Raw genomic sequence first — 24,062 nt, forward strand, 5'->3', positions numbered from 1 at the left:
ATCCTCTCAGGATCCATTCCCCCTTCAGATGTCCGGAAATGAATCGCTGGGATTGCACTGGAGCAGGGTTTACAGGGGATGCTGGAAGAGTTTGGGTGTGGGAATGGCTGGCTGGGGTCCAGGCAGAGAAACCAGGCAGGAAACAAATCTGGAGCAGGGACCGATCCGGCAGGGAGCGTTTCAGGAGTTAAGGGGGAGATGGCAGACAAAAAGCTCTCCTGGAGCATGGAGTGGATGGTGATTTCATGTCTCCTGGAGTGGCAATGATCTTCAAACAGCACAGCACAAGCACTGCCTGGGCTTGGCAATGAGGAAGGCACAGGCAGAGCTGGGGGGATTTGCCCCGGATCACCCTAAAACCACACCCAGCCCCAGCCAGGCACAGGAGGATTTTCTGTTCCTCATTTCCCTGCTTCTAACGCCCCTTCCACCCCACAGAGGAGTGGATCCTTGTGCTGGAAGGGACCTCAGAGCCCCTGCAGTGCCACCCCTGCCATGGCAGGGACACCTCCCACTGTCCCAGGTGCTCCAGCCCCAGTGTCCAGCCTGGCCTTGAGCACTGCCAGGGATGCAGAGCCCAGAACCCTCTGGGAACCCACCCAGCCCATGGGAGGTTTCCATGCTGAGGAGTGGATCCAAGACCCTTCCTGAACAATCAGAGTTGGTGTCTCCTGGGTTTTCCCTCCAGTGTTTGGGTGAGATTTGGGCTGGCACATCCATGGTGAAGCCCAGACCACACCAGCTCCAGCTTGCCACGAGCCCACCAAACCCACAGCAACAAAAACCCTCCAGTGCTGTGTTTGAGGCCAGGAACGAGCCAGGAAAGCAGGAACTGAAGTGTTTTTCTCCTTCTGTCAGGAACTGCCAAGCAGCCCTTCTGTGCCTGCTGCTGATGAAGAATGAACCATCCCAGACACCTCCCTTCACACAGGCACCAACCAGCTCTGCTTTGCTGCTTCTCCTGGGATCAGCTCCCAGCTCCAGCTCCCAGCTCTTCCCTATCTGCCCATCTGGAGGCCCCTGGCGCTCTCCAAACCCGTGTGCCCGTGCAAGCCCCGATCTGCAGCTGGGCCTTCTCCCCAAAGCGCCTCGGGGCTCCCTTCAGTGAGTGTCCTGCCTTTGTCTGCTCCTGGTCTGTACCCACAGGAGCAGCTCCCCAAAGCCAGGGGCAGACACAGCTCCCCAAAACCCAGAACAGACACAGCTCCCCAAAACCCAGAGCAGACACAGCTCCCCAAAGCCAGGGGCAGACACAGCTCCCCAAAACCCAGAACCAGACACAGCTCCCCAAAACCCAGAACCAGACACAGCTCCCCAAACTCCAGGGGCAGATATGGCTCCCCAAAGCAGACATGGCTCCCCAAACCCCACAGCACACACGGTTCCCCAAACCCAGAACCAGACACAGCTCCCCAAAACCCAGAACCAGACACAGCTCCCCAAACCACACACAGCTCCCCAAACCCTGCAGCAGACATGCTCCCCATGATGCCTTAAGTTTTATATTTCACGTTTTCCAGATTCTGTACTCTGCATTAATGTGTGACTCTGAACTTCCTATAAAGTGTCAGCAAGTTCTCCTCACAGCTCAGTCAGACAAAGCAATCCTTTTCCAGCCCCTTGGTTTCTGGGCAGTTTCAGGCCCAAAAAGTGCAAACAGCAGCGAATGGAGGAGAACAGTCTGGGACTGCAGAACCTGGAGCTGGAATTGGACAATGAACATGGAAACATGTTCCCAACATGGAAATGGACCAAAACTGATAAAAGTGTGAAAACTCATGACCAGGAGTCCATCCTGGGTCCAGCTTGGGTGGGCTCCTGCACTGCCCAAGGTGTATCCTCTGAGGCTTTTAATAAATCCCCGTTTTATTGCTTTGACACTGCCCAGCCTCTGTTCTAGGTGGCCTCTGTACCTATTGAAGGCCTTTAATAAATCCCTATTTAATTCCTTTAACCCTGTCCAGCCTCTATTCCAGGCAGCAGTGGACACCCAGCCCTGGGAGCTCCGGGCTCTGTTTGCATTTCCAAGGAGCCTTTGGGCTCCTCGTGGTGGCTGCTGCAGTGAGGGCTGTGCTCCCCTCTCCAGCCCCTTCCTCCTGCTCCAAGGGCAGAGCTGCCCAGCCCCTGTCTGGTGCCACTCGGGCACAGCTCACCCTGGGTGTCAGGAGGTGCCTGTGCCACACTCCCATGGGGAACGCTGGCAATGGCTGCATGGAGAACTCTGCTCTGATTTAACCCTGAGACTGAGCTCTGCTGGCACCACTGACACTGACAGCGGGGACAAAGCCTGGCACCACGGGGACAAAGCCTGGCACCACGGGTGGCACCCCTGCCCACAGCAGGGGCTGGAATCCGAGATCTTTAAGGTCCCTTCCAGCCCAAACCACCCCTGGTTGTATTAAACAAACACACCCATCTACACAACCCCCTGTGCTCTGCTCCACATCCTCGCTGCTGAGCCCCACCCCAAACCCTTTCCTCATCTCACAACCCCAAAACCGCTCTGGGAACAGCCTTCCCTTCCCAGATGCCTTCCCTGAACCCTCCTCTACCTCCTGTGGACACTCAACATCAGAATTTTAAACCAGACGTTAAACTTGTTCTGATTTTTTAAATTTTTCTCTCCTTTTCTTTTTCCTCCTACACTGTATCAGTTTGGACCAGGTTCAGCTTAAACATTCTGGGCTCCAGTCTGTAGGAAAGGTATTTACAAAATAAAGGGTGTGAAGCCTTTCCCAGGGGTGGAGGTTTTGTTACCCTGTCCTTATGGATTCTTTGTGTCCCCCAGGAACAGAAATTCCAAGAGAAACACACAAACCTATTTGACAATTAGAAACAAACAAAAAAACCCCAATTATTTTTCCCTCCTCTCTTTTCTCTCTCTTTTTTCTTTTCCTCCAGATGTTGACCAAAACAATTGATCTGTTTGAAAAATCATCTGCAAAGCAGCTGTTCCACACATGGAAGGACATTTCAAAATTCACCTGCCAGGAATATCAGTCAAAAAAAAAAAGAAAAGGAAGAATGAGCAGTTAAAACAGAGCTGCTGAATTCATGAAATCCGGTATTTTTTCACTCAAAAACAACACAAGATGCACATACACAACAGGTTAAATTAAAACTAAAACAGGAAAAAAGCTTTGGGTTTTAAAAGTGCCCCACAGCACGACAAGAGCTTTGATACTCCCAAGGTTTTCCTCAAAATTTGCATGACAAATTTTTCCACCCAGCTGTGACATTTAAGGATTTCTCCCCCATTATTCCTCTGTGAATCACAGAATCATTATAAAATCAGGGAATGGGCTTGGGTTGAGAGGGATGTTAAAGCTCTCTCAGTCTGTTTTTACAGGAATTCAGAGCAACAGCAGGAGAGGAAGCAGCTCAGGCTGGGCCAGGGGAGGCTCAGGGTGGACAGCAGCAGGAATTGGGGTGGCTGGGGCAGTGCCAGGCACAGAGGGACCTGGTGGGCAGCAGGACAGGAGCCCTGGTGTGCCCTGGTGGCCAAGGAGCCAATGGCACCTGGCAGTGTCAGGAGTGAGGGCAGCACAGCAGGGAGGTCACTGTGCCCTGGCAGTGTCAGGGATGAGGGGCAGCACAGCAGGGAGGTCACTGTGCCCTGGCAGTGTCAGCAGTGAGGGCAGCACAGCAGGGAGGTCACTGTGCCCTGGCAGTGTCAGCAGTGAGGGCAGCACAGCAGGGAGGTCACTGTGCCCTGGCAGTGTCAGCAGTGAGGGCAGCACAGCAGGGAGGTCACTGTGCCCTGGCAGTGTCAGCAGTGAGGGCAGCACAGCAGGGAGGTCACTGTGCCCTGGCAGTGTCAGCAGTGAGGGCAGCACAGCAGGGAGGTCACTGTGCCCTGGCAGTGTCAGCAGTGAGGGCAGCACAGCAGGGAGGTCACTGTGCCCTGGCAGTGTCAGCAGTGAGGGCAGCACAGCAGGGAGGTCACTGTGCCCTGGCAGTGTCAGCAGTGAGGGCAGCACAGCAGGGAGGTCACTGTGCCCTGGCAGTGTCAGCAGTGAGGGCAGCACAGCAGGGAGGTCACTGTGCCCTGGCAGTGTCAGCAGTGAGGGCAGCACAGCAGGGAGGTCACTGTGCCCTGGCAGTGTCAGCAGTGAGGGCAGCACAGCAGGGAGGTCACTGTGCCCTGGCAGTGTCAGCAGTGAGGGCAGCACAGCAGGGAGGTCACTGTGCCCTGGCAGTGTCAGCAGTGAGGGCAGCACAGCAGGGAGGTCACTGTGCCCTGCCCTGGGCACGGGGAGGGCTCAGCTCCAGGGCTGTGCCCAGCTCTGGCCCCTCAGCCTGGGAAGGGCCTGGGGACACTGAGCGGGGCCAGAGGGGCAGCGAGGCTGGAGAGGGGCTGGGAACACAAAGCCTGAGAGGAGCCCCTGAGGGAGCTGGGGGTGCTCAGCCTGCAGCAAAGGAGACTCAGGGCTGCCCCCATCGCTCTCTGCAGCTCCTGAAAGGTGCCTGTGCTCAGCTGCCCTTGGGCTCTTTCTCCAGCAGCACTGACACAGCCAGAGCACACAGCCTCGAGCTGTGCCAAGGGAAATTCAGGTTGGAGAGCAGGAAAAAGCTTTTCCAGCAAGGGGGATCAAGTTCTGCAATGGCTGCCCGGGGAGGTGGTGCAGTCCCCAGCCCTGGGTGTGTTTGACAGCCTGGATGTGGCACTGGGGGCCAGGGGCTGGGCTGGACTCCATGGCCTTGAAGGTCCCTCCCAAGCCAGGGATTCTGTGAGTTCTGTGCAGGTCAGACAAAAGCCATTATTGGTGCTTACCCTGTCAGCTTGTACAACCTCCTGATTCTGCAGGAGCTGTCAGCCCTTGAGGGTTGCAAAGTTTACAACTATGGCAAACAGGTATTACCAAATACCCATCTTTTAGAAAATTTTAAAATATTCATGTGTCTGTAGATGCTCCTTCAAGCACAGTTTTGACTTCTGCACTCACAGGGGAAACAATCAATCGTACTTGCTGTCACAGTTTTTCATGAGAGATGTTTAAAAAAGGGATACAAAGCTTCCAACCATTAAAAAACTGGACAGGCCTCTGTGAAAAACACACAGAGAAAAGAAACCTGGAAACTATTAATAAAATTTTCTTCATACCCTTTTGGAGTTTTAAACCTACTCTACCTTTCTCCTAATCCTATCTCACAACAAAAATTAAATACATTAATAATTAACCAACACCGAAATCTACCCCATTCTTTAATACATTAACCAAAAAAATCTTAAAATTAAAAAAAAACCTTAAATTAACAAACCAAAAACACTACACTTGCCAACATTTTTACAAGCTTTTGTTTTGTTGAGTGTACCCCAAGAAGTAATAAGATACAATAAGGAAAGCTCCAGCACGGGGATTTTGGTGTGATTCTGGAATTCTGACCCAGCACAGGAACAGATCCCGGTGCCACAGCCCCTGGCAAAGGGCAGCTTGGCCATTCCCAGTTCCAAGGTTCCCTCCTGATCCTGATTTTATTTCCCTCTCCTTTCTCATCTCCCCGCTCCTCAGCCCCATGGATTGATCCTTGCACTGGGTTCCACGCAGGCACCTGCTCCAACGAACCCGGTTTCCTCCAGGTTATCACACCAAATTCAAGAATTTGATACAAAAACCTCTCTCCGGGAAGCTTTTCCCAAAGAGCATTCCAGGCGCCTCATTCCCTGCATTTCCTGGGAATTCAGCCCCGGGGGAAGAAGCATTTATCACCAGGGAGAAGCGACTGGCTGGGGGTTAGAAGGGAAAAATAGCAGAGGAAAAAAACCAAAAAAATCCTTAATGGAGCTGAAAAACCCTCATGGCTCTGCCTGAGAACAAAGTGGGAATTTCCACGGGAACGGGCAGGCTTTGATGCCAGTGAAATGTGCTGGGAAGCAAGGTCAGGGGCATCGCTGAGAGAGCGGAGCCACCTGAGAGTCATTTCCAGCGGCCGTCAGGTGATGTGCCAGCCCAGTGAGCAGCGGCCATTCCTGGCCGTTCCTGGCTCCCTTCCCGCCGGGGTCGGCACGGCCGGGGCTCTCCGGAGGGCCAGCCCCGGGCAGGGACGCGAGGCGAGGCCGTGGCACCTCGTTAGCGGCGCACGGTGACACGGTGACAAAAGGCAGCGCTCCCCGCAGCCCCCGGCGCTGCGGAGGCGGCGGCACGGAGAGAACGGAGCCCACGGAATGAATCAACAGCCCCGGAGAATCAATCCCTCCCCTGGCAGCACAAAAACGCGGCTTTAATCATCACTCCGAGCTCCAGAGCACAGCTGGAAACGCGAGCGGGCAGCCGGGCTTGCTGCACAGTGCCTGGGACAGGGAAATAATAATAATCATCATCATCATCACCTTCTGCTTTGGAGCTTGGTGTTGGCTTCGTGTAAAACTCGCCTCTTGCTGAGGGGTTTAACCTTCCCAGTGCGGGGTGCAGGAACTCCCAGAGCCCCGAGCACCTCACGACCACTGAATGAAGAAATTAATCTGTTTAAATCCAAGTTTTTCTTGTGGCTGAGGGTCAGATCTGGATGGGCTTTAAGGTCCCTTCCAACCCAACCCATCCCGTGATTCCACCATTCTTCACAGAGGCGTCACTTCACAATCATTCAAGACCTGAATCTGATTAAATTTAAGTTTTTCTTGCGGTAGGAGTCAGATCTGGACGGGCTTTAAGGTCCCCTCCAACCCAACCCAACCCACTCTGTGATTCTTCTCCCAGCTGAAGAAAGGGGCACAGAGTCATCACTTCACAATCATTAAATCAAGACCTGAATCTGATTAAATTTAACTTTTCTTGTGGCTGAGGGTCAGAACTGGATGGGCTTTAAGGTCCTTTGCAACCCACTCTGTGATTCTTCTCTCAGGTGAAGAAAATGGCAGAGTTGTCACCTCAAAACAATTACATCAAGACCTGAATCTGATAAAATTTAACTTTTCTTGTTGCAGGGGTCTGGACGGGCTTTAAGGCTCCTTCCAACGCAACCCATCCTGTGATTCCAGCATTCTTCATAGAGCTGTCACTTCAGAATCATTAAATTAAGACCTGAATCTGATTAAATTTAACTTTTCTTGTGGCTGGGGTCAGACCTGGATGGGCTTTAAGGTTCCTTCCAACCCAACCCATCCCACCTCGTGATTCTTCTCCCAGCTGAAGAAAGGGACACGGAGTTGTCACTTCATAACCATTAAACCCAGGACTGAATCTGTTAAATTTAAGTTTTCTTGTGGCTGGGGTCAGAACTGGATGGGCTTTAAGGTCCCTTCCAAGCCAACCCAATCCATCCCATGATTCCACCATTCTTCTCCCAGCTGAAGAAAGGGCACAGAGGTGTCACTTCACCATCATTAAACCAAGACCTGAACCTGATTAAATGTAAGATTTTCTCATGACTGAGGGTCAGAACTGGATGGGCTTTAAGTCCCTTCCAACCCAACCCATCCCACCTTGTGATTCTTCTCCCAGCTGAAGAGAGGTACACGGAGTTGTCACCTCACAACCATTAAATCAAGGACTGAAACTGCTTAAATTTCAGTTTTTCTTGTGGCTGAGGCCCAGAATTGGATGGGCTTTAAGGTCCCTCCAACCCAGCCCATCCCATGATTCCACCATTCTTCTCCCAGCTGAAGAAAGGGAGTTGTCACTTCACCATCATTAAATCAAGACATGAATCTGATTAAATTTAAGTGTTTCTGGTGGCTGAGGGTCAGACCTGCAAAATTTCACCTCAGGAATGAGGAATTCCAGCATTTCCAGCAAGAACTCAAAGGGAACAAGAAACTCCTGGGATTTTCCCCAAGACTTGATCTCTAAAGCTGGCAGAGAAAAGCCCAGCACCATCTATAATGTCTGCATACAAATATATATAAAAATATCATCTACTCCATCTATTCCTTCCTGTTTTACACCCTATCAAGGTAAAATACAAATCAGAACATCTAAAAGCAGACAGATCAATAAAATGCTGAACTGACAAAAAAAAAGACTTAAAATGAGAATTAAAAGAGGAAAACAGTCACTGAAATTTTCTGGGAACTCTCTTTGTCTCAGAATTGCAAAATCCCAATTTTGTGGATTGGTATCTCAAGGACAGGTGTTACAAAAAGGAAAGGAAAAAAAAAAAAACCAAGAAAAATATATTTCTATAAACCAGCCAAGAAAAAAATACTGAGATTTTGTTTCTATCAAACACTCATAAGAATCACAGTTCCACTACAAATTTCATCTATTTTAATCAGACTTTTACCTCTATTACAGCAAGGTTCTGTTGGATCTGAGTAAAGAAATTTGTATCTTATTTTTGTTCTAAAGCTCCTTTCAGCAGATGCTTCAGCTCCACGTGCCCAATTTCACAGCCACGGGCCTGGGGACGATTTGATGGCTCTCAAATCTGGTTTTATTCCAGTAACACCAGGATATTGAATGCCATTTACTCCTCCTGAGGAGGAGAGGACCTGGATGAATGAAGAGCCTGGTTTGAGAGGCTGGAACCTGCTGAGGTGGCTGAGAAAAGGAGGAGAAGGAGCAGTTTGTACTCCCAGATCCTCTCCAGCAGCACATCCCAAGCAGAGGATGCAGGAGCCAGCTGGGAATTCCAGGTTCCTCCTGGATCTGTGGCTCTGCTCCCGGGATTAGGAGCAGCCAGGGAGTGAGGCAGGTTTGAAGCTGCTCCAGGTTCCCAGCCACCCTCTGAAAAAAGGGTGAGATCCCTTTTTGTGGTTGAACCCAGGAAAGAATGGAGAGGGGTGGGATGAAGAGTTTAAACACATTTGAGGAGAAATGCAGGTGCCCTGAGGGTCTCTAAAAATAGAGATGGGATTAAGATATCAAACTCCAAACACTGGGGTGGGAGTCAGGATCTCAGAGGAAAAATGTCCTTGACTGAGCAGCTGAACCCCCTCCCAACCCTAGAGAAGGGATTTCAGGGGGAGGAAGAAACCAAGACCCAGACCTTGCCCTGCAGGGATGTGCTCCCTCCAAGGAGAAACTGGAATTTCAGGGAAGTCACCCAGGAGGAAATCACAGTTATGGAGACAAACCCCCTCAGCCTGGGCCCTCCAAAGGGAGAGGAAATTCCAGAGCAGCCCCAAAAGAGGCTGCAAGTCCATCAGCAGGGGAGGTGAGGTCTTCACCCCAAAGTTCTACGAGGTGAGAGGCTCCCTTAGGACAGGGACACTTCCTTCCCTACACCCCCAAAAGGTTCACAGGGGACAACTCCTTCTCCTGGGATTCCCAACGGCAATGATGCCAAAACCCAAGGAAAATGTGGATTTCCCTGAAGGCACAGCAGGGTACACAAAACCCCCTACTCCAGGGAGCACCTGTGTCCACCTGAGGAGCTGGAGACACGTGGATGGACTCACCAGGATCCCCAGCTCCACACACTCCTGGGGTGCAGCTGCCAGGTCACAGCACCCCTGAGAGAGGGGCACCCCCAAACCCCCCCTGACAAACCCCACACCCAGCTATGGGCACACCTGGGCCTGCCCCAGGTGCCAACATCACCGGCGACGCCCGGGACATTTTTATCTTATCCACATTCCCCAGATAACCCTGGGAACGTGAACCTGATGTGAACCCACACACCCTGCACCTGGGGGGCAGGTGAGGGGGGGAAAGGCACCCAGGGACACCTGGGGGTGCAGAAATAGGGGGGAAAGGCACCCAGGGACACCTGGGGGGTGCAGAAATAGGGGGGAAAGGCACCCAGGGACACCTGGGGGGTGCAGAATTGGGGTGCAAAGGCACCCAGGGACACCTGGGGGGTGCAGAATTGGGGTGCAAAGGCACCCAGGGACACCTGGGAGGTGCGGGAACCCAGGGGTGTAAAGGCACCTGGTGTCACCTGGGGGTGTAGAGACACCCAGGGACACCTGGGGACACAGGGAACGGGGTGTAAAGGCACCCGGTGTCCCCCTCACACGTCCCCACTGCACAGACACGGCGGGGCACAAGGCGCAGACAGACCCCCAGGCACGGCAGAACGCGTCCCCAGAATGCAGCCCCAGCCCTGGAGCGCCCCCGCGGCCACGGCAGCCGCTCGGGGTCACCGACACCCGCCGCGCACCGGGGACCGCACACCGGGCCGGCCCTGTCTGGCCGAGGCAGCGCCGCGTCCCCGAGCCCCGGGCCGGCTCCCGGTGCCCGCTGTGGGGCTCTGCCCGCGGGGATGTCCCCTGGCACGGCCCCGCCGGGAGGGCTCCCTGCCGCTGTCGCCCCCGTTACCTTCTTGACGGTGCGCGGCGCCTCGGTGACGGTGCCGTCGGGGCTCACGAGCGCCTCGGCCGCGCCGCCGCTGCTGTCGCTGCCGTCGCGGTGCCGGTGCTGCTGGGGGTGGTGCGGGTCGCTCCTCTTCATGGCCGAAGCCTGCGGCACCTTGCCGGCGGCCGAGGACATCCCGGAGGCCGAGGACATCGCGGCGGCCGAGGACAGCCCGGGGCAGCAGCCCCCCGGAGGCCGCTCGGCGGAGGGGGCCGGGGCCGCCTCACGCTCGGCGCCCGGCACGGGGCAGGCGGGCGCCGCCGCCGCCACGCCGTGCCCCGCTGCGTGAGCGCCCACAGGCTCGCACGGCGGCCCCGCCGCCTTGTCCATGGGGCCGCCGAGCTCCTTCAGCTCCACGGCGGGCGCGGCCACCGCCACCTGCACCGACATCGCCGCCGACTGCTTCGGCTCCGCTCCGGGTCCGCTCCGGCTCCTTCAGGGCCGCCGGCCCCGCCTCGCCCCGCCCCGCCGCCCTTGCTGCCGCACGGCGTGCCGGGACATGGAGTCCTCCCGCCCCGGCTTCGCCCCGCCACGACTACAGCTCCCGGCACCCCCTGCGGGGCCGCGCGGGGGTTGGTGGGAGTTGTAGTCCGCGGGGGGCCACCAGCCACCGTCAATGCGTTTGGTTCTTTTTTCACGTTTTGGTGAATTTTCAGTGTTTCCGCCGCCGGGCACGGAATCACAGAAGCACTGAGGTTGTACAAGACCTTCGAGACAATCGAGACCAAGCTGTGCCCGATCGCCACCTCATGTTACCAGCCCAGAGCCCTGAGTGCCACATCCAGGGATTCCTGGACACCTCCAGGGATGGGCACTCCAAACCTCCCTGGGCAGTTCCAAGGCCTGAGCCCCTTTCCAGGGGGAAATTCCTGCTGATTCCCCCTTGAGGCTGCCCTGGCCCAGCCTGAGGCCGTTCCCTCTGCTCCTGTCCCTGTTCCCTGGAGCACAGCCCGACCCCCCCGGCTGTGCCCTCCTGGCAGGGACTTGTGCAGAGCCACAAGGGCCCCCTGAGCCTCCTTTGCTCCAGGCTCAGCCCCTGCCCAGCTCCCTCAGCCTCTCCTGGCTCTCCAGACCCTGCCCAGCTCCCTCAGCCCCTCCTGGTTCTCCAGACCCTTCCCAGCTCCCTTGTCCCTTCTCTGGACTCAATCTGTCACAGGCCATGGTGTCCTTGCAGTGCCATGGCCTGGCCCGGCAGCCCCCCAGGCCTGGACCAAAATTATGGAATTTCAGAGCCAAAGGGGCTGGAAAAACCCTCCCAAATAATGAAATCCAACCATTGCAAGGTCACCACAGATCCATGTCCCCAAGTGCTACCAGCAAGGATGGACATCCCACCAAGGCCATCCCAATGGCCAAAATTATGGAATTTCAGAGCCAAAGGGGTTGGAAAAGCCCTCTCAGACGATCAATCTCAACCAACACCAGAAAAACCCATGGGAATGAGGAGCCACAACATCCTGGCATGGGGAATGTGCCATTCAAAAGCCTGGGACTTGCTGTCCTGCCAGGCACTGAGCTCAGCCTGCAGGCACAAATCAGTAATAAACCACCACATGATTAACATTTAATGATTTAAGTTTTACCACCTTTTCTAAATCCGGTTCTCTGGGAATGTGCCTCTTCTGGAGTGCAAACCCATCCTCTTATTATTGTTATTTATTTAGAGATCAGCCCTGAGAGAAGAACTTGGAGCTGTTGGTGGGCGAGAGCTTAATTAATTCTCAATTCTCAAGTGCCAATTCCAATCCTCAAGTGTCCAACTCTCAAAGCCCGGGCGACCTCGGTGTTTGGGATGAGCTGGAGGAGAGGAGGGAAGGAATCCACAGAGACCTCCCCAAAAACCAGGAGGGAGGGGAGAGATGGAAGCAGCGGAGAAGCTGAAGGAGGATTTCAGGGAGGAAAGAGGCATGGGAGAGGGGAGGAATTCCAGAGGGTTTCGGAGATAAAGGAGAAGCGGCGCATCCCTGTGAGCCCTGAGTGCGACGAGCACAATTCTCCAGATAAAGCTGGTTCCTGCTGAACCGGACCCGAGCCCGCAGCTCGTCCCTGCCTCTCTCCGGGATCACAAAACTCCGGCTCGGGGCTGATCCCGGCTCAGAACCGCCCTTTGGAACGGGAACTCTTCGGGAGCCGCCGTGGGAGGGATTTGAAGCTGGAGCAAAATCCCTCCCCTTCCATGGAGAGCAGGAAAGGTCGCGGCTGCTGCAGCGCCGCGGTTCTGCTGAGCAGGGGAGGTGGTGCTGACCTGAGGTGGGCAAATCCTCCGGGATTTATCGTCTCAGATCGCACCCAAAAACCCACCAGGGTGTTCTGCAAACCCTGACATAATGTAAAATCCCGACCCTGATCCTCCTCTGCTGAGGAGAGGAGCTTGTACCGACCTGGAAATAGAGAAACCCTCCAGAATTCATCATTTCCTGATGCCACAGATCCCACAAAAAACCCACCAGGTTGTTGTGGCCAAGGCAAAATCCCGACCCTGATCCTCCTCCACTGAGGAGAGGAGCTTGTGCCGACCTGGAAATAGAGAAATCCTCCAGATTTTATCATTTCCTGGTGCCACAGGTCCCACAAAAAACCCACCAGGTTGTTTTGCATGCCCTTGACCAAGGCAAAATCCTGACCCTGATCCTCTTCTCCTGAGGAGAGGAGCTTGTGCTGCCTGAAATGGAGAAATCCTCCAGAATTTATCATCACAGATCCCACAATAAACCCACCAGGTTGTTTGAGCCAAGGCAAAATCCTGACCCTGAGTTCTCCTGTGCTGAGGAGAGGAGCTTGTGCTGCCCTGGAAATAGAGAAACCCTCCAGAATTCATCATTTCCAGGTGCCACAGATCCCACAATAAACCCACCAGGTTGTTTTGGCCAAGGCAAAATCCTGACCCTGATCCTCTTCTGCTAAGAGGAGCTTGTGCTGCCCTGGAAATAGAGAAAACCTCCAGAATTTATCATTTCCTGGTGCCACAGATCCCACAAAAAACCCACCAGGTTGTTTTGCATGCCCTTGACCAAGGTAAAATCCTGACCCTGATCCTCTTCTCCTGAGGAGAGGAGCTTGTGCTGCCCTGAAATGGAGAAATCCTCCAGAATTTATCATTTCCTGGTGCCACAGGTCCCAGAAAAAAACCCACCAGGTTGTTTTGGCCAAGGCAAAATCCCGACCCTGATCCTCTTCTGCTAAGAGGAGCTTGTGCTGCCCTGGAAATAGAGAAAAACCTCCAGAATTTATCATTTCCTGGTGCCACAGATCCTACAAAAAAACCCACCAGATTGTTTTGCAAACCCCTCACAAAAACAAAATCCCAACCCTGATCCTCCTCTGTTGAGGAGAGGAGCTTGAGCCAACCTGGAAATAAAGAAATCCTCTGGAATTTATCATCTCAGATCCCACCAAAAAGATCCCAGGTTGTTTTGCAAGTCCTTGACCAGGGCAAAATCCTGACCCTGAACCCACCTGGCTCAGTGTGGGACCTTCCTCACCTTTTAAAGGATATTCCCAAAATCAGGGGACTGGCAGGGATTTTCCTGGGAAAAAACGCCCTGTGCTGCTGCCAGCACCCCCAAAACTCCTGGTGTTGAATGTCCATCAATCCCAGGGCTGATGCTCTGAGAATCTGCCCTAGAGCAGAGGCTGGGCAGAGCTCCAGAATAAAGCAGGGATTTATTCCAAGCATCTCCTCCATGGATGCACCTTGGGCAGCACCAGAGCCCAGCCAGGGCTGCACCCAAGATGAACCAAAATGGCCCCAAAATGCACCAGCGCTCCCGGGGTCTCTCCCTGGGATCAGTTCTGCTCCATTTGCATCTTGCAGTTCATTGTCCCATTCCAGCTTCAGCCCCTGCAGTCCCACCCTGCTTGTTTTTCTCTCTCCAGCCCACGGGGTTTGTGCTCCTGGGCTGAGATTTGGGTCATTTGTCCTTGGTGCCCAGCTGGAGCAGGAATTGTTTTGTCTCCCTGCTCTGTGCACAGAGCTCACCATCCCATAATATGGAGCCCAGACACTAAAGCAGCACAGAATGTGAAAATATAAAAGCCAAACCTGAGGCATCAGACACCCCTGTCCCCAAGTGCCACAGGCACAGGCTCTGGAACCCCCCCAGGAATGGGAGCTCCAGCCCTGCCTTGGGCAGCCCAGTGCCATGCCTGGAAACCCTTTCCATGGGGAATTGTCCCCAGGGTCCCCCCTGAAGCTGCCCTGGCCAGCCTGAGGCTGCTCCCTCCTGTCCTGGCCCCTGTCCTGGCCATGGAGCTCCCCAGAGTGACCTCGTGCTCCCTGCGGAGCTCGGCCTTCCCAGCCCCTCTGGGCAGGATCCAGCTGGGCCCAGAGCCAGGCCTGGCCCCAAAGGTTGGATTGTCCCTGGGCCAGGGCTGCTGGGCCAGCCCCACCTGGAGATTCCATGGGCTCCAAGGGGCACATGTGGGATCTGACACAGCAAAACCCACACTTGGACCCACCTGGAGCAGGAATTGTTTTGTCTCCCTGCCCTGTGCACAGAGCTCACCATCCCATAATATGAAGCTCAGACCCACACACTAAAGCAGCACAGAATGGGAAAAATAGAAAAGCCAAGCCCTGAGGCAGCAGGGAGAGCACAGGGAGGTTATCCCAGGGATCCAGGCCGTGCCTGGTGATTTATCTGGGAAAACAACGGGTATCAGGAGAGGAGGGAGAGGCCCTTTGGGAGGGAGGCTCCAACAATTGGGGCTCTGTGAGAAGCAGAAAGCTCAGGGCTGGCTCCTTCCCTCGCTCCTGACAGAGCCTGGGATGGCTTTGCCCGGAAGTCTGGGAGAAAACAGCCTTGGAAAAGCAAAATTCCTCTCCTTGAGAGCTGTGGCTGGTGCAGATCCACAGCAGAGTTTGGTTTCTCTCACAAACAGAATTGAGGTAGAACAGGAGGAAAAACCTGCATTTTCCAGGTTGTTTTCTGTTCCAACTGAGATTCCATCCTTTTAATTCCACCAGATGGGTGGAAAATGCCAATTTCTCCCTGGGGATCAGTGGTTCAGTGAATCCACAGGGAATATTACCCAAATTTCCTGAAATTTCCCCCCGTTTTTCCCCAGTGAAACATCTGGGGGTGCTGGGAGATGTGTGACCCTCTGTGCTTCGCTCTCCTGCACCTCCCATGGGAATGTTGGGAGCTTTTCCCTAAGGATATTTCAGGGGAATTTGCTGGATTTTGGCAAACTGGGGGTGTTTTCTTCCTTCAAAATTTTCTCCCTCTGCACCAAATCAAGGTGGGGTTTTTGGGAGGGGATGTGATGTTGTCAGCACATCTCCTGCTGCTTCCAAAATTATAATAATGTGAGCTTTTCTGTTTCAAAATGGCAAATAGTTTTGTTAGAACTGGGGTTTTAACTAAGTAAGCCACAAAATAAAATATATAAAAAGAAAAAGGCCAAAAAAAGGGAGATAAAGAGAAATATTTTGTTTCATCCAGGACAATCCAGCTTTGACTCTGGAGCACGGTCAGCCCAAAGAAAAATAACAAACCCTGGAAAAATGCAATTTTCACTGACCAATTCCAGCTAAATTTCAGGGTCTGGTTTGCAGGATAACCAAACCCTGCAGCTGCATGGCCCTCAAGCAAAATAAAAAAAGGATCTTTTCCAAAAGCAGCATTTTCTCCCCAAAAAAAGCACCAGCACCGTGGGAAACTTCAGATGCCTCAGTGGGACCCCACCCAGGAGCACCCCAAAATTTGGGGCTGCCCAAATTTTGGGGGTTTGGGGGATATTTTAGCCCGTGGTGCCACCTGCTGGCAAAGGCCCCATTTGTCCCCAAAACTGCCCAGCTGTCACCAAAACCGCCCAGTTGTCCCCAGAAATGTCCCCACAGCCTCTGAGGGCATTTCCAGCCCCTCAGAGCTCCCTCCTGCAGGTGGAACAGGGGGCTCAAAGGACTTTAAAGCAGTTTTTAATGTGCTTTAAAGCAGTTTGAAACACTTTTAAAGGTACTTTAAAGCGGTTTTTGAAGCAAGAGGGTTTTTAGGAGAAAGGACAACCCCTCCCATAATGTTTTCCCTCCCCAAAAGAGCCCAGAGCAGCCACTGGGATTGAAAATCTGTAAATTTAATACTGATACAGGAGGGTTTTTCCTTTACACAGCAAAAATGAACCCGTGGAGGTCACTGGGATAGCAAAAAAAAAAAAAAAAAAAAAAAAAAAAGCCAAGAGCCTACCAGGACTTAATAAAAATAGGGAAAATCCAAACACCAGCAAGGAATGGAGCCCTCCTGCCTCAGGGCTCTGCTGGGTTTGCTGTGACTCGATTTTTATTTTTTTTTATCCTAAAAAAATAATAAAGAAAGCTTTGCTCTGGGGGTTGCTGACCCTGATTCACTTTGAGCACCCCGAGGTTTTTGGGGTTATTTTTTTTGCTCAGGAGCACCCAGGCAGCCCAAGGTGTTTCCTGTCCCATCTCCCTGGTGCTGCCACCCCAGTAATCCTGATTTGGGTCTGGCTCAGCTCTCTGGGGAGCTGGAAGGCACTTTGGGGTCTCGGAAGGGACTGGGGTGAACCCAAAAGAGGGGTGCACACCAGGGATGCTGCTACTGCTGCTGCTGCTGCTGCTGCTGCTGCCCCTGACTGGGCTCACCCCGAGCAGAGGCACCACGATACAAACATTAAAAAAATATCAGAAATTTTAAAAAATTTGCTATTGGCACAAGTGGGGGTGAGCTCTACGTACCTCTAGCCATGGGTGGGGCAGAGCTGCCCCAAATCTACCCTGATCTAGGCTGTCCCCAGGTGTCCCCCTGGTCCCTAAATCCCTGTGGGAGCTGGGGCTTGTCCCACTGACAGCTCCTTTCTCCCGGTGACGCTGGAGGGAATCCCAAAACCTCTCCAGGCTGGGAAGTGCACGGAGACAAATCCTCCAAGGGGAGCAACGGGACGTGGTCAGGTGGGTGGAACATTTGGGATGGATCCCTGTGGGATCAGGTGGGTTCTGGTGCCCCCACGCCCTCCCCACATCCCTCTGGGGTCAGAAGTCCGAGTCGGGCTCCAGCAGCTCCGCGTCCACCAGGTTGGTCCGGGAGTGGATGGGGGCCAGCCCTGCCCGGCAGCCCTGAGTCCTGGGTGCCCCGGGGCGGGGCAGGGGCCCGGGCTGGGGGGGCCACAGGGCGCCCCCGTGGTGGTGCCAGCCCTGGGGCTCGGCGGGGCCGCTCTCGGGGCAGAAGGGGTTGCTGATCACGTGCAGGACGTTGGCCCTGCGGCCGCACCCGTCCCACGCGGCCCCGGGGAAGGTGGCATCGGGCTGCACAGCTGGAAGGACATCGGGGGCAAAGGCCACCAGGCAGGGCTGGGGGGGCAGGCGGGGCAGGCGAGGGACGGTGCTGGCCATGGTGGAGTGCCCCGGGCAGCGCTCAGGGTCTGGGGTCACCTCCTTCTTCTTCTTCCTCCGCTTCTTCTTGCGGCCGCTGCGCTTCTGCAGCTCCGGGGACACGTCGGCCTCCACCACCCACAGGTTGGCCCTCTCCTCTGGTGGCACTGGGGGACGTGGGGTGAGGTGGCTGTGAGTGGCCACGTCCTGCCTGTGCCTCCTGCCACCTCCCAACACCCCCCGCCACCCACCTGATCCCACGGGGATCCATCCCGAATATTCCATCAACCTGAGTACACTCTCCCTGCACACCCCCAGCCCGGCTCATCCCCCAGACATTCCCCACGAGGTCCCCAAGGACTTGCCAGGTGTCGCCACGGGTGTCACGGAGATGTCCTGGGGCAGGATGGCCCCTCTCCTGGCCACCATCTTGGTGACGTGCTGGGCCCACGCCGAGGACACGTCAGCTGATGGCTCATTGATGTTGAACGCCAAGCCGGCTGTGGGGACAGGGGGATCTGGTCAAGGGGGGCTTTGGGGACCCCGGGGGGCTGTTGGGGACATCCCTGCCCTGGGCACGTACCCACGGGGCCGTCGTGGGACACGGTGTGCATGCTGAAGGACAGCTCCTGGCCCGGGTCACGCAGCAGCTCCTTGCGCTTGGAGAAGGCCTTGGCAATCATCTTGCTCTTCTTGATCCTCTTGGGCTGGTCATCGCTCTGCCCCGTCAGCCTGGGGACACGGGGGACACACGGGGGCACGGCTGTCACAGCTGGACAACAGGGACCCTCCCCAGCTCCCCCTCCTGCACATGGGGACACCAGACCGGGGAATGGGCTTGGGGCTGGAGGTGTCCCACAAACGCCACATGGGAGAGGCCACCCTGTTCCTGAGCTGCTGTGAGCCCACAACCCATTGAGCTGAGGGACAAACATTCTGGGAATGTCCTCCAACATCCCACTGCATGGGGCAGGAAGGGCTCCAGGGAGCTGGGGCGACGCCCTCGGGGTCCCACCTGCACCAGGTGCGCTTCCAGATGAGCAGGGTGGCCTTGGTCCAGACCCAGGTGCTCATGGAGACGCCGGTGCCGAACATGGCGAAGAGGTTGATCTTCTCCACCAGCAGGCTCGGCCGGTTCTTGATCTCGCAGTCGGGGATGGGCTTGTTGGTCTGCGTGGCGATGGTCACGTTGGCCTCACACCTGCGGGGACACACGGGGACGGTGGCCCTAAGGAGCAGGGACAGCCCAGGGCCCCCCACAGCCCTGCAGGGTGGAGATGTGGTGGCACCGCTGGTGGGACGTGGGGCTGTCCACTGCAGTGCCAGCGTGTCCCCGTCACCCTGTGCCTGTCCCACTCACAGGACGTATTCCCGGAAGCTGCGCTCCCACTCGGCCTGGTTGAAGAAGTCGTAGAAGTGGCAGCCAAAGGTGATGAAGACAAAGCCAAAGGCCAAGAAGCCAAAAATGCCTGGAAGAGAAGAGGGACAAACTCCAGCCAAGCTCCAGTGGCATCGAGACAAGGACACCACACTGGGGCTGTGCCACCACCACCACCACAGCTTGTCCCTGTCTGTTGCCACCGCGGGAAGGGGCTGTGTGACTTCAGGGGACAAAATGTCCCCGTTCCCACCCCGATTCCCTGGGGAACAGTGCCATTGAAGCCCTCACCCAGGCGCAGCATGGTCTCGTTGATCTTGCTGGCCGCCTTCTCGCTCAGCAGCCCGGGGTGGTTGCTCTTGATGGAGAAGAGCGTCATGACCCCTGTGGGGAGGACGAGGGGGTCAGGCTGTGGGGACACCCACGGTGACCCCGTCCCTTCCCAGAGCAGAGCCACACCTACCCCGGATGAGGAAATAGCCCCCCACGATGAGCACGAGCCCGATGGGGGCCAGCACGAAGCCGGCTCGGTAGCGGTAGTTCTTGTAGCCCACGAAGCAGATGCCACTGACAGAGTCACCGTCCACCTGGAAGGGACAGGGACAGGGACAGCAGGGTCAGCTGGCTGCGGTGTCACCCTGAGACACCATCCCCTGATGGTGGTGGCCCCGTTACCTGCGCCACGGCCAGGATGGCCACGGTGAGCACGAAGGGGATGGACCAGGTGATGAGGTGGAAGTAGGAGGTCTTGCCCAGCAGCGGCTGGTAGGTGGTACCCAGGGCCTTGAAGGACGTGTGCCAGGCGTAGGTGAGCATGACAAACCAGATGACACCCGACATCAGCGAGTAGTACACGATGACGAAGATGATGACGCAGGACAGCGTCTCATTGGAGCTGCGGAGAGGTGAGGCGAGAGCGTCACCCACCCCCGTGGGGGGACACGCGGGAGCACGGGGGTCTCACCCTCCATGCTCCCAGGAGGCCAGCAAAGCCTGAGAGCCCTCCTTGGTGTTGGGGACAGCCCTGGGGATGGAGGTGGCACCTACGTGGGCTCGCCCAGCCGCATGGTGCCGTCAGCCCGGCACACGATCTCGTCGCGGGCGCCGTCCATGAACTGTGCCAGCCAACCAATGCTGCCCACAAAGAAGCAGGCGTTGACGTAGAACAGGATGACGGCGGGGTAGCGGTTGGAGTTCCTCCAGTCAGCAACAAACGTGGCCTGGAGGGGTGGAGAAAGCGACAGCTCGGTGCCCATCCCCTTTTGGGGACAGCGCCCCAGAAGGAGCTCGTGCCTCACCAGGGTGAAGAAGGTGCAGAAGATGGTGACGGAGCTGAAGGCGGCGATGTAGACGTGCATCTCGCGGTGCTCCTTCTCGGTGAACAGCGGGTTCTGGCACTGGATGCCACAGCCCTCCACGTCCTCGTACCAGCTCTTGGGGTTGTCCGTCCTCACCAGCGGCGCCTCGCACTGCCCTGAGCTGTTGAACTTGATGTTCTGCACCTCGTTCTGCCAGAGGGGAAACCAGGCTGTGAGGAGGAGGAGGAGGAGGAGGAGGAGGGGGAGAAGGAGGAGGAGGAGGAGGAGGAGGAGGAGGAGAGGAGACACCCCCGTGGCCAAGATGGACATCAGTCCCCTGTGGAAGGCAGGGGACAGCTGGGTTCCATAGAATTACCAGGGAATCATGGAATGGATTGGGTGGGAAGGGACCTCAGAGCCCCTGCAGTGCCACCCCTGCCATGGCAGGGACATCTCCCACTGTCCCAGGCTGCTCCAGCCCCAGTGTCCAGCCTGGCCTTGGGCACTGCCAGGGATGCAGGGGCAGCCCCAGCTGCTCTGGCAATTCCAGCCCAGCCAGGAATTCCTCATTGCCAAGATCCCATCCCTGGCTGCCCTCTGGCACTGGGAGCCATTCCCTGGGTGCTGTCCCTGCAGGCCTTGGCCCCAGTCCCTCTGCAGCTCTCCTGGAGCCCCTGGAACGTGCTGGAAGCTCTCCCTGGATCCTTCCCTTCTCCAGGCTGACCAACACCAGCCCTTCTCTCCTCCAGAGAGTGGCTTTCCCCCCACTCCCCCGTGCCCGTGCCGTACCGGGCAGCCCTCGGGGAAGCGATCCGTGGTGCACTTGAGGAAGTCGGGCCAGCCACGCTCGCGCTCCACAATGGTGCAGGGTGCCCGCGTGGCCTGGCACAGGGTCTGGCTGGGCAGCTCCACCTGCCCATCCTCACACTTGGGCATGTAGACAGCGCAGAGCAGGGGCTGGATGACATCCCAGCAGCGCGGGGCATTGCGCAGGCCTGCGGGGAAGGGACAGCACCGTCACCACCCCCGGCACGGCCACCTCCTGCTGTCCCCACAGCACCCACACAGCGCTGGGACCCCTCTGTGGGACCCTCCTGCCGTTCCCACAGCACCCACACAGCACAGGGACCCCTCTGTGGGACCCTCCTGCTGTCCCCACAGCACCCACACAGCACAGGGACCCCTCTGTGGGACCCTCCTGCTGTCCCCACAGCACCCACACAGCACAGGGACCCCTCTGTGGGACCCTCCTGCTGTCCCCACAGCACCCACGCAGCACAGGGACCCCTCTGTGGGACTCTCCTGCCAGCCCCACAGAACCCACACAGCGCTGGGACCCCTCTGTGGGACCCTCCTGCTGTCCCCACAGCACCCACACAGCACTGGGGACCCCTCCTGTAGGGCCACTGTGCCCATCACCAGGGCTGCCCCTCCATACTGTGCCCACCCTCAGCCCCTGATAAACCATTCTCTACACTGCACCCATCCCCAGCCTCCTGCTGTACCCATCTCTGAGGCCATTCTATCCTGTTCCCCCTCTACACCACACCCTCCCTGTACCCCAATCTCCTGCTCCTCTCCACATTACACAATCTCCACTCCTGTGCTGTACAGTTTGCTGTACTGTGCCCACCCCAGACACCCACTGTACTGCTCCCCTCCATGCTGCTCCTATCTCCAGTCCCTTTTTTGTCAGTTTGCTACACTGTACCCATCTCCAGGCCCATTTTAATCAGTTTTCTATACTGTACCCATCCCCAGCCCCCTGCTAGGCACTTTTCTACAGTGCACCCATCCCCAGCCCCCCTCTATGCAGTTTTCTATACTGTACTCATTCTCAGGCCAGTGCTATATAAGTTTTCTATGCTTTACCTATCCTCACTCACCCTCTATAAAGTTTTCTATACTGTCCCCATCCCCAGACTCCCTCTATACAGTTTTCTATACTCTACCCATCTCCAGCCCCCTGCTAGGCACTTTTCTATACTTTACCCATTCCCAGCCCCTCTCTATGAAGTTTTCTATACTGTACCCATCCCCAGCCCTGTGCTATATTGTTTTCTACACTGTATCCATCCCCAGCCCTTTGCTATACAGTTTTTTGTACTTTACCCATCCTCAGCCCCCCTCTATAAAGTTTTCTATACTCTACCCATCTCCAGACCTCTGCTAGGCACTTTTGTATACTGTACCCATCCCCAAATCCCCTCTACAAAGTTTTCTATACTTTATCCATCCCCAGCCCCCCTCTATGAAGTTTTCTATACTGTACCCCTCCCCAGCCCTTTGCTATACAGTTTTGTATACTGTACCCATCCCCAAACCCCCTCTACAAAGTTTTCTATACTTTACCCATCCCCAGACCCCCTTTATGAAGTTTTCTACACTGCACCCATCCCCAGCCCCCCTCTATAAAGTTTTGTATACTGTACCCATCCCCAGCCCTGTGCTATAGAATTTTCTATACTGTACCCATCCTCATCCCCTCCTCGACACAGTTTTCTAGACTGTACTCACTCCCAGGCCCCCTGGATGCAGTTTTCTATACTTTACCCATCCCCAGCCTCCTGCTAGGCACTTTTCTATACTTTACCCATCCCCAGCCCGCCCTCTATGAAGTTTTCTACACTGTACCCATCCCCAGCTCCCCCACACTACACCCAAACCCCCGTCCAAGCTCTCCCCGCCTTCCCCGCTCCCCATCCCCCTCCAGCCCCATCCCGGGCCTCTCCCGCACTCTCCCCGCTCCCGGTGCCGTCCCGTCCGTACCGGACCAGAGCAGCAGCTTCCCGTGCGCCTCCTCCTGCGAGGCGGAGTCGGTGGCCAGCAGCGTGGAGGTGGCTGCGTAGGGCAGCGCGGAGCCCAGGCAGGCGCCGAAGCGGAGCCGCTCGCAGGGCGCGGGGCGGCGGCAGCGCGGGGGCCCGGCCGAGGCGTTGGGGGCGGCGGGGCAGCGCCCGCCCAGGGCCAGCGCCAGGGCCAGCGCCAGCGCCCAGCGCCGCCCGCCGCGGCCCGGCCACATCGCGGCGGTGCTCGGCGGGCTTAGGGCGGCTCGCAGCGGGGCGAGGGGCCCGCCATGGCCCCGCCGCCTTTGTTGGGCTCGCCGGGAGCGAGCGGAGCGGCCCCGCTGCTGCTGCTCCTCCTCCTCCGCCGCCGCCGCCGCCGCCCGCGGCCCGGCCCGGCCCGCGCCCCCCGCCGGGGCGGGCTGAGGGAGGGACCGCGGGGGAAGCGCTGCGGAGGGTAAGAGACGCGATTTGTGAGGGGAAAAGTCGCTGAAAAGTGAGGGAAAAGTCTTTTTTCTGGGGAGGAAAGAGTCCCCTTCTGTGAAGGAAAAAGTTCCTCTCGTGAGGGAAGAGTCACTTTTGGTCAGGGAAAGTTTCATTTTTCTGAGGAGAAGTTCCCTTTTTCTGAGGGAAAGCTCCTTTTTGTGAGGAAAAGTTCCTTTTCATGAGGAAAAGTTCCTTTTTATGAGGAAAAAGTCGCTAAAAAGTGAGGGACAATGATTTTTTTTGGGGGAGGAAAGAGTTTCTTGTGAGGGAAAAAGTTCCTCTCTTGACGCAAGTCACTTTTGGTCAGGAAAAGTTCCTTTTCATGAGGAAAAAGTCGCTAAAAAGTGAGGGAAAATGCTTTTTTTGGGAGGAAAGAGTCTCCTTTTGTGAGGACAAAGTTCCTCTCGTGACGAAAGAGTCACTTTTGGTCAGGGAAAGTTCCTTTTTATGAGGAAAAGTTCCTTTCTATAAGGAAAAAGTCACTTTCTGTGAGGGAAAAAGTTGCTAAAAAGTGAGGGGAAAGTCTTATTTTGGGAGGAAAAAGTCCCTGTCACA

At 55.9% G+C, this 24,062-nt stretch overlaps 2 protein-coding genes across 2 annotated transcripts in view; both read right to left on the minus strand.

Moving 5' to 3' along the window:
- Positions 1–10,712, minus strand: part of AHCYL2 (adenosylhomocysteinase like 2) — a 66,156-nt gene extending 55,444 nt beyond the window's left edge. The window contains exon 1 of the mRNA XM_071424246.1: positions 10,203–10,712. Within this exon, the coding sequence (XP_071280347.1) occupies positions 10,203–10,628 (426 nt within the window). The 5' untranslated portion in view covers positions 10,629–10,712. The remainder of the gene's footprint in view (positions 1–10,202) is intronic.
- A 4,758-nt stretch (positions 10,713–15,470) lies between these two features.
- Positions 15,471–23,390, minus strand: SMO (smoothened, frizzled class receptor). The gene is made up of 12 exons (XM_071424247.1): positions 23,011–23,390; positions 21,031–21,236; positions 20,242–20,451; positions 19,991–20,163; positions 19,619–19,838; positions 19,407–19,530; positions 19,235–19,327; positions 18,926–19,034; positions 18,581–18,766; positions 18,149–18,297; positions 17,931–18,065; positions 15,471–17,732 (listed from the first exon to the last, which is right to left on the minus strand). The coding sequence occupies exons 1-12, from the start codon at positions 23,258–23,260 to the stop codon at positions 17,227–17,229; spliced, it is 2,361 nt and encodes a 786-aa protein (XP_071280348.1). The 5' UTR covers positions 23,261–23,390; the 3' UTR covers positions 15,471–17,226.
- Positions 23,391–24,062: the final 672 nt, after the last annotated feature.

The sequence above is a fragment of the Agelaius tricolor genome, unplaced genomic scaffold (genome assembly GCF_023055355.1).
Source record: "Agelaius tricolor isolate 1412-34295 unplaced genomic scaffold, bAgeTri1.0.p SCAF_3, whole genome shotgun sequence".
In the NCBI taxonomy this organism is placed as follows: Eukaryota; Metazoa; Chordata; class Aves; order Passeriformes; family Icteridae; genus Agelaius; species Agelaius tricolor.

What these genes read in the sequence shown, in the direction of transcription:
- SMO (XM_071424247.1), bottom strand. Translation starts at nt 23,260, where the DNA reads ATGTGGCCGGGCCGCGGCGGGCGGCGCTGGGCGCTGGCGCTGGCCCTG. An exon ending in GAAGCTGCTGCTCTGGTCCG is followed by an intron (nt 21,237 to 23,010) that starts GTACGGACGGGA and finishes CCTTCCCCGCAG; the next exon opens with GCCTGCGCAATGCCCCGCGC. An exon ending in CCATCCTGGCCGTGGCGCAG is followed by an intron (nt 19,531 to 19,618) that starts GTAACGGGGCCA and finishes TGTCCCTTCCAG; the next exon opens with GTGGACGGTGACTCTGTCAG.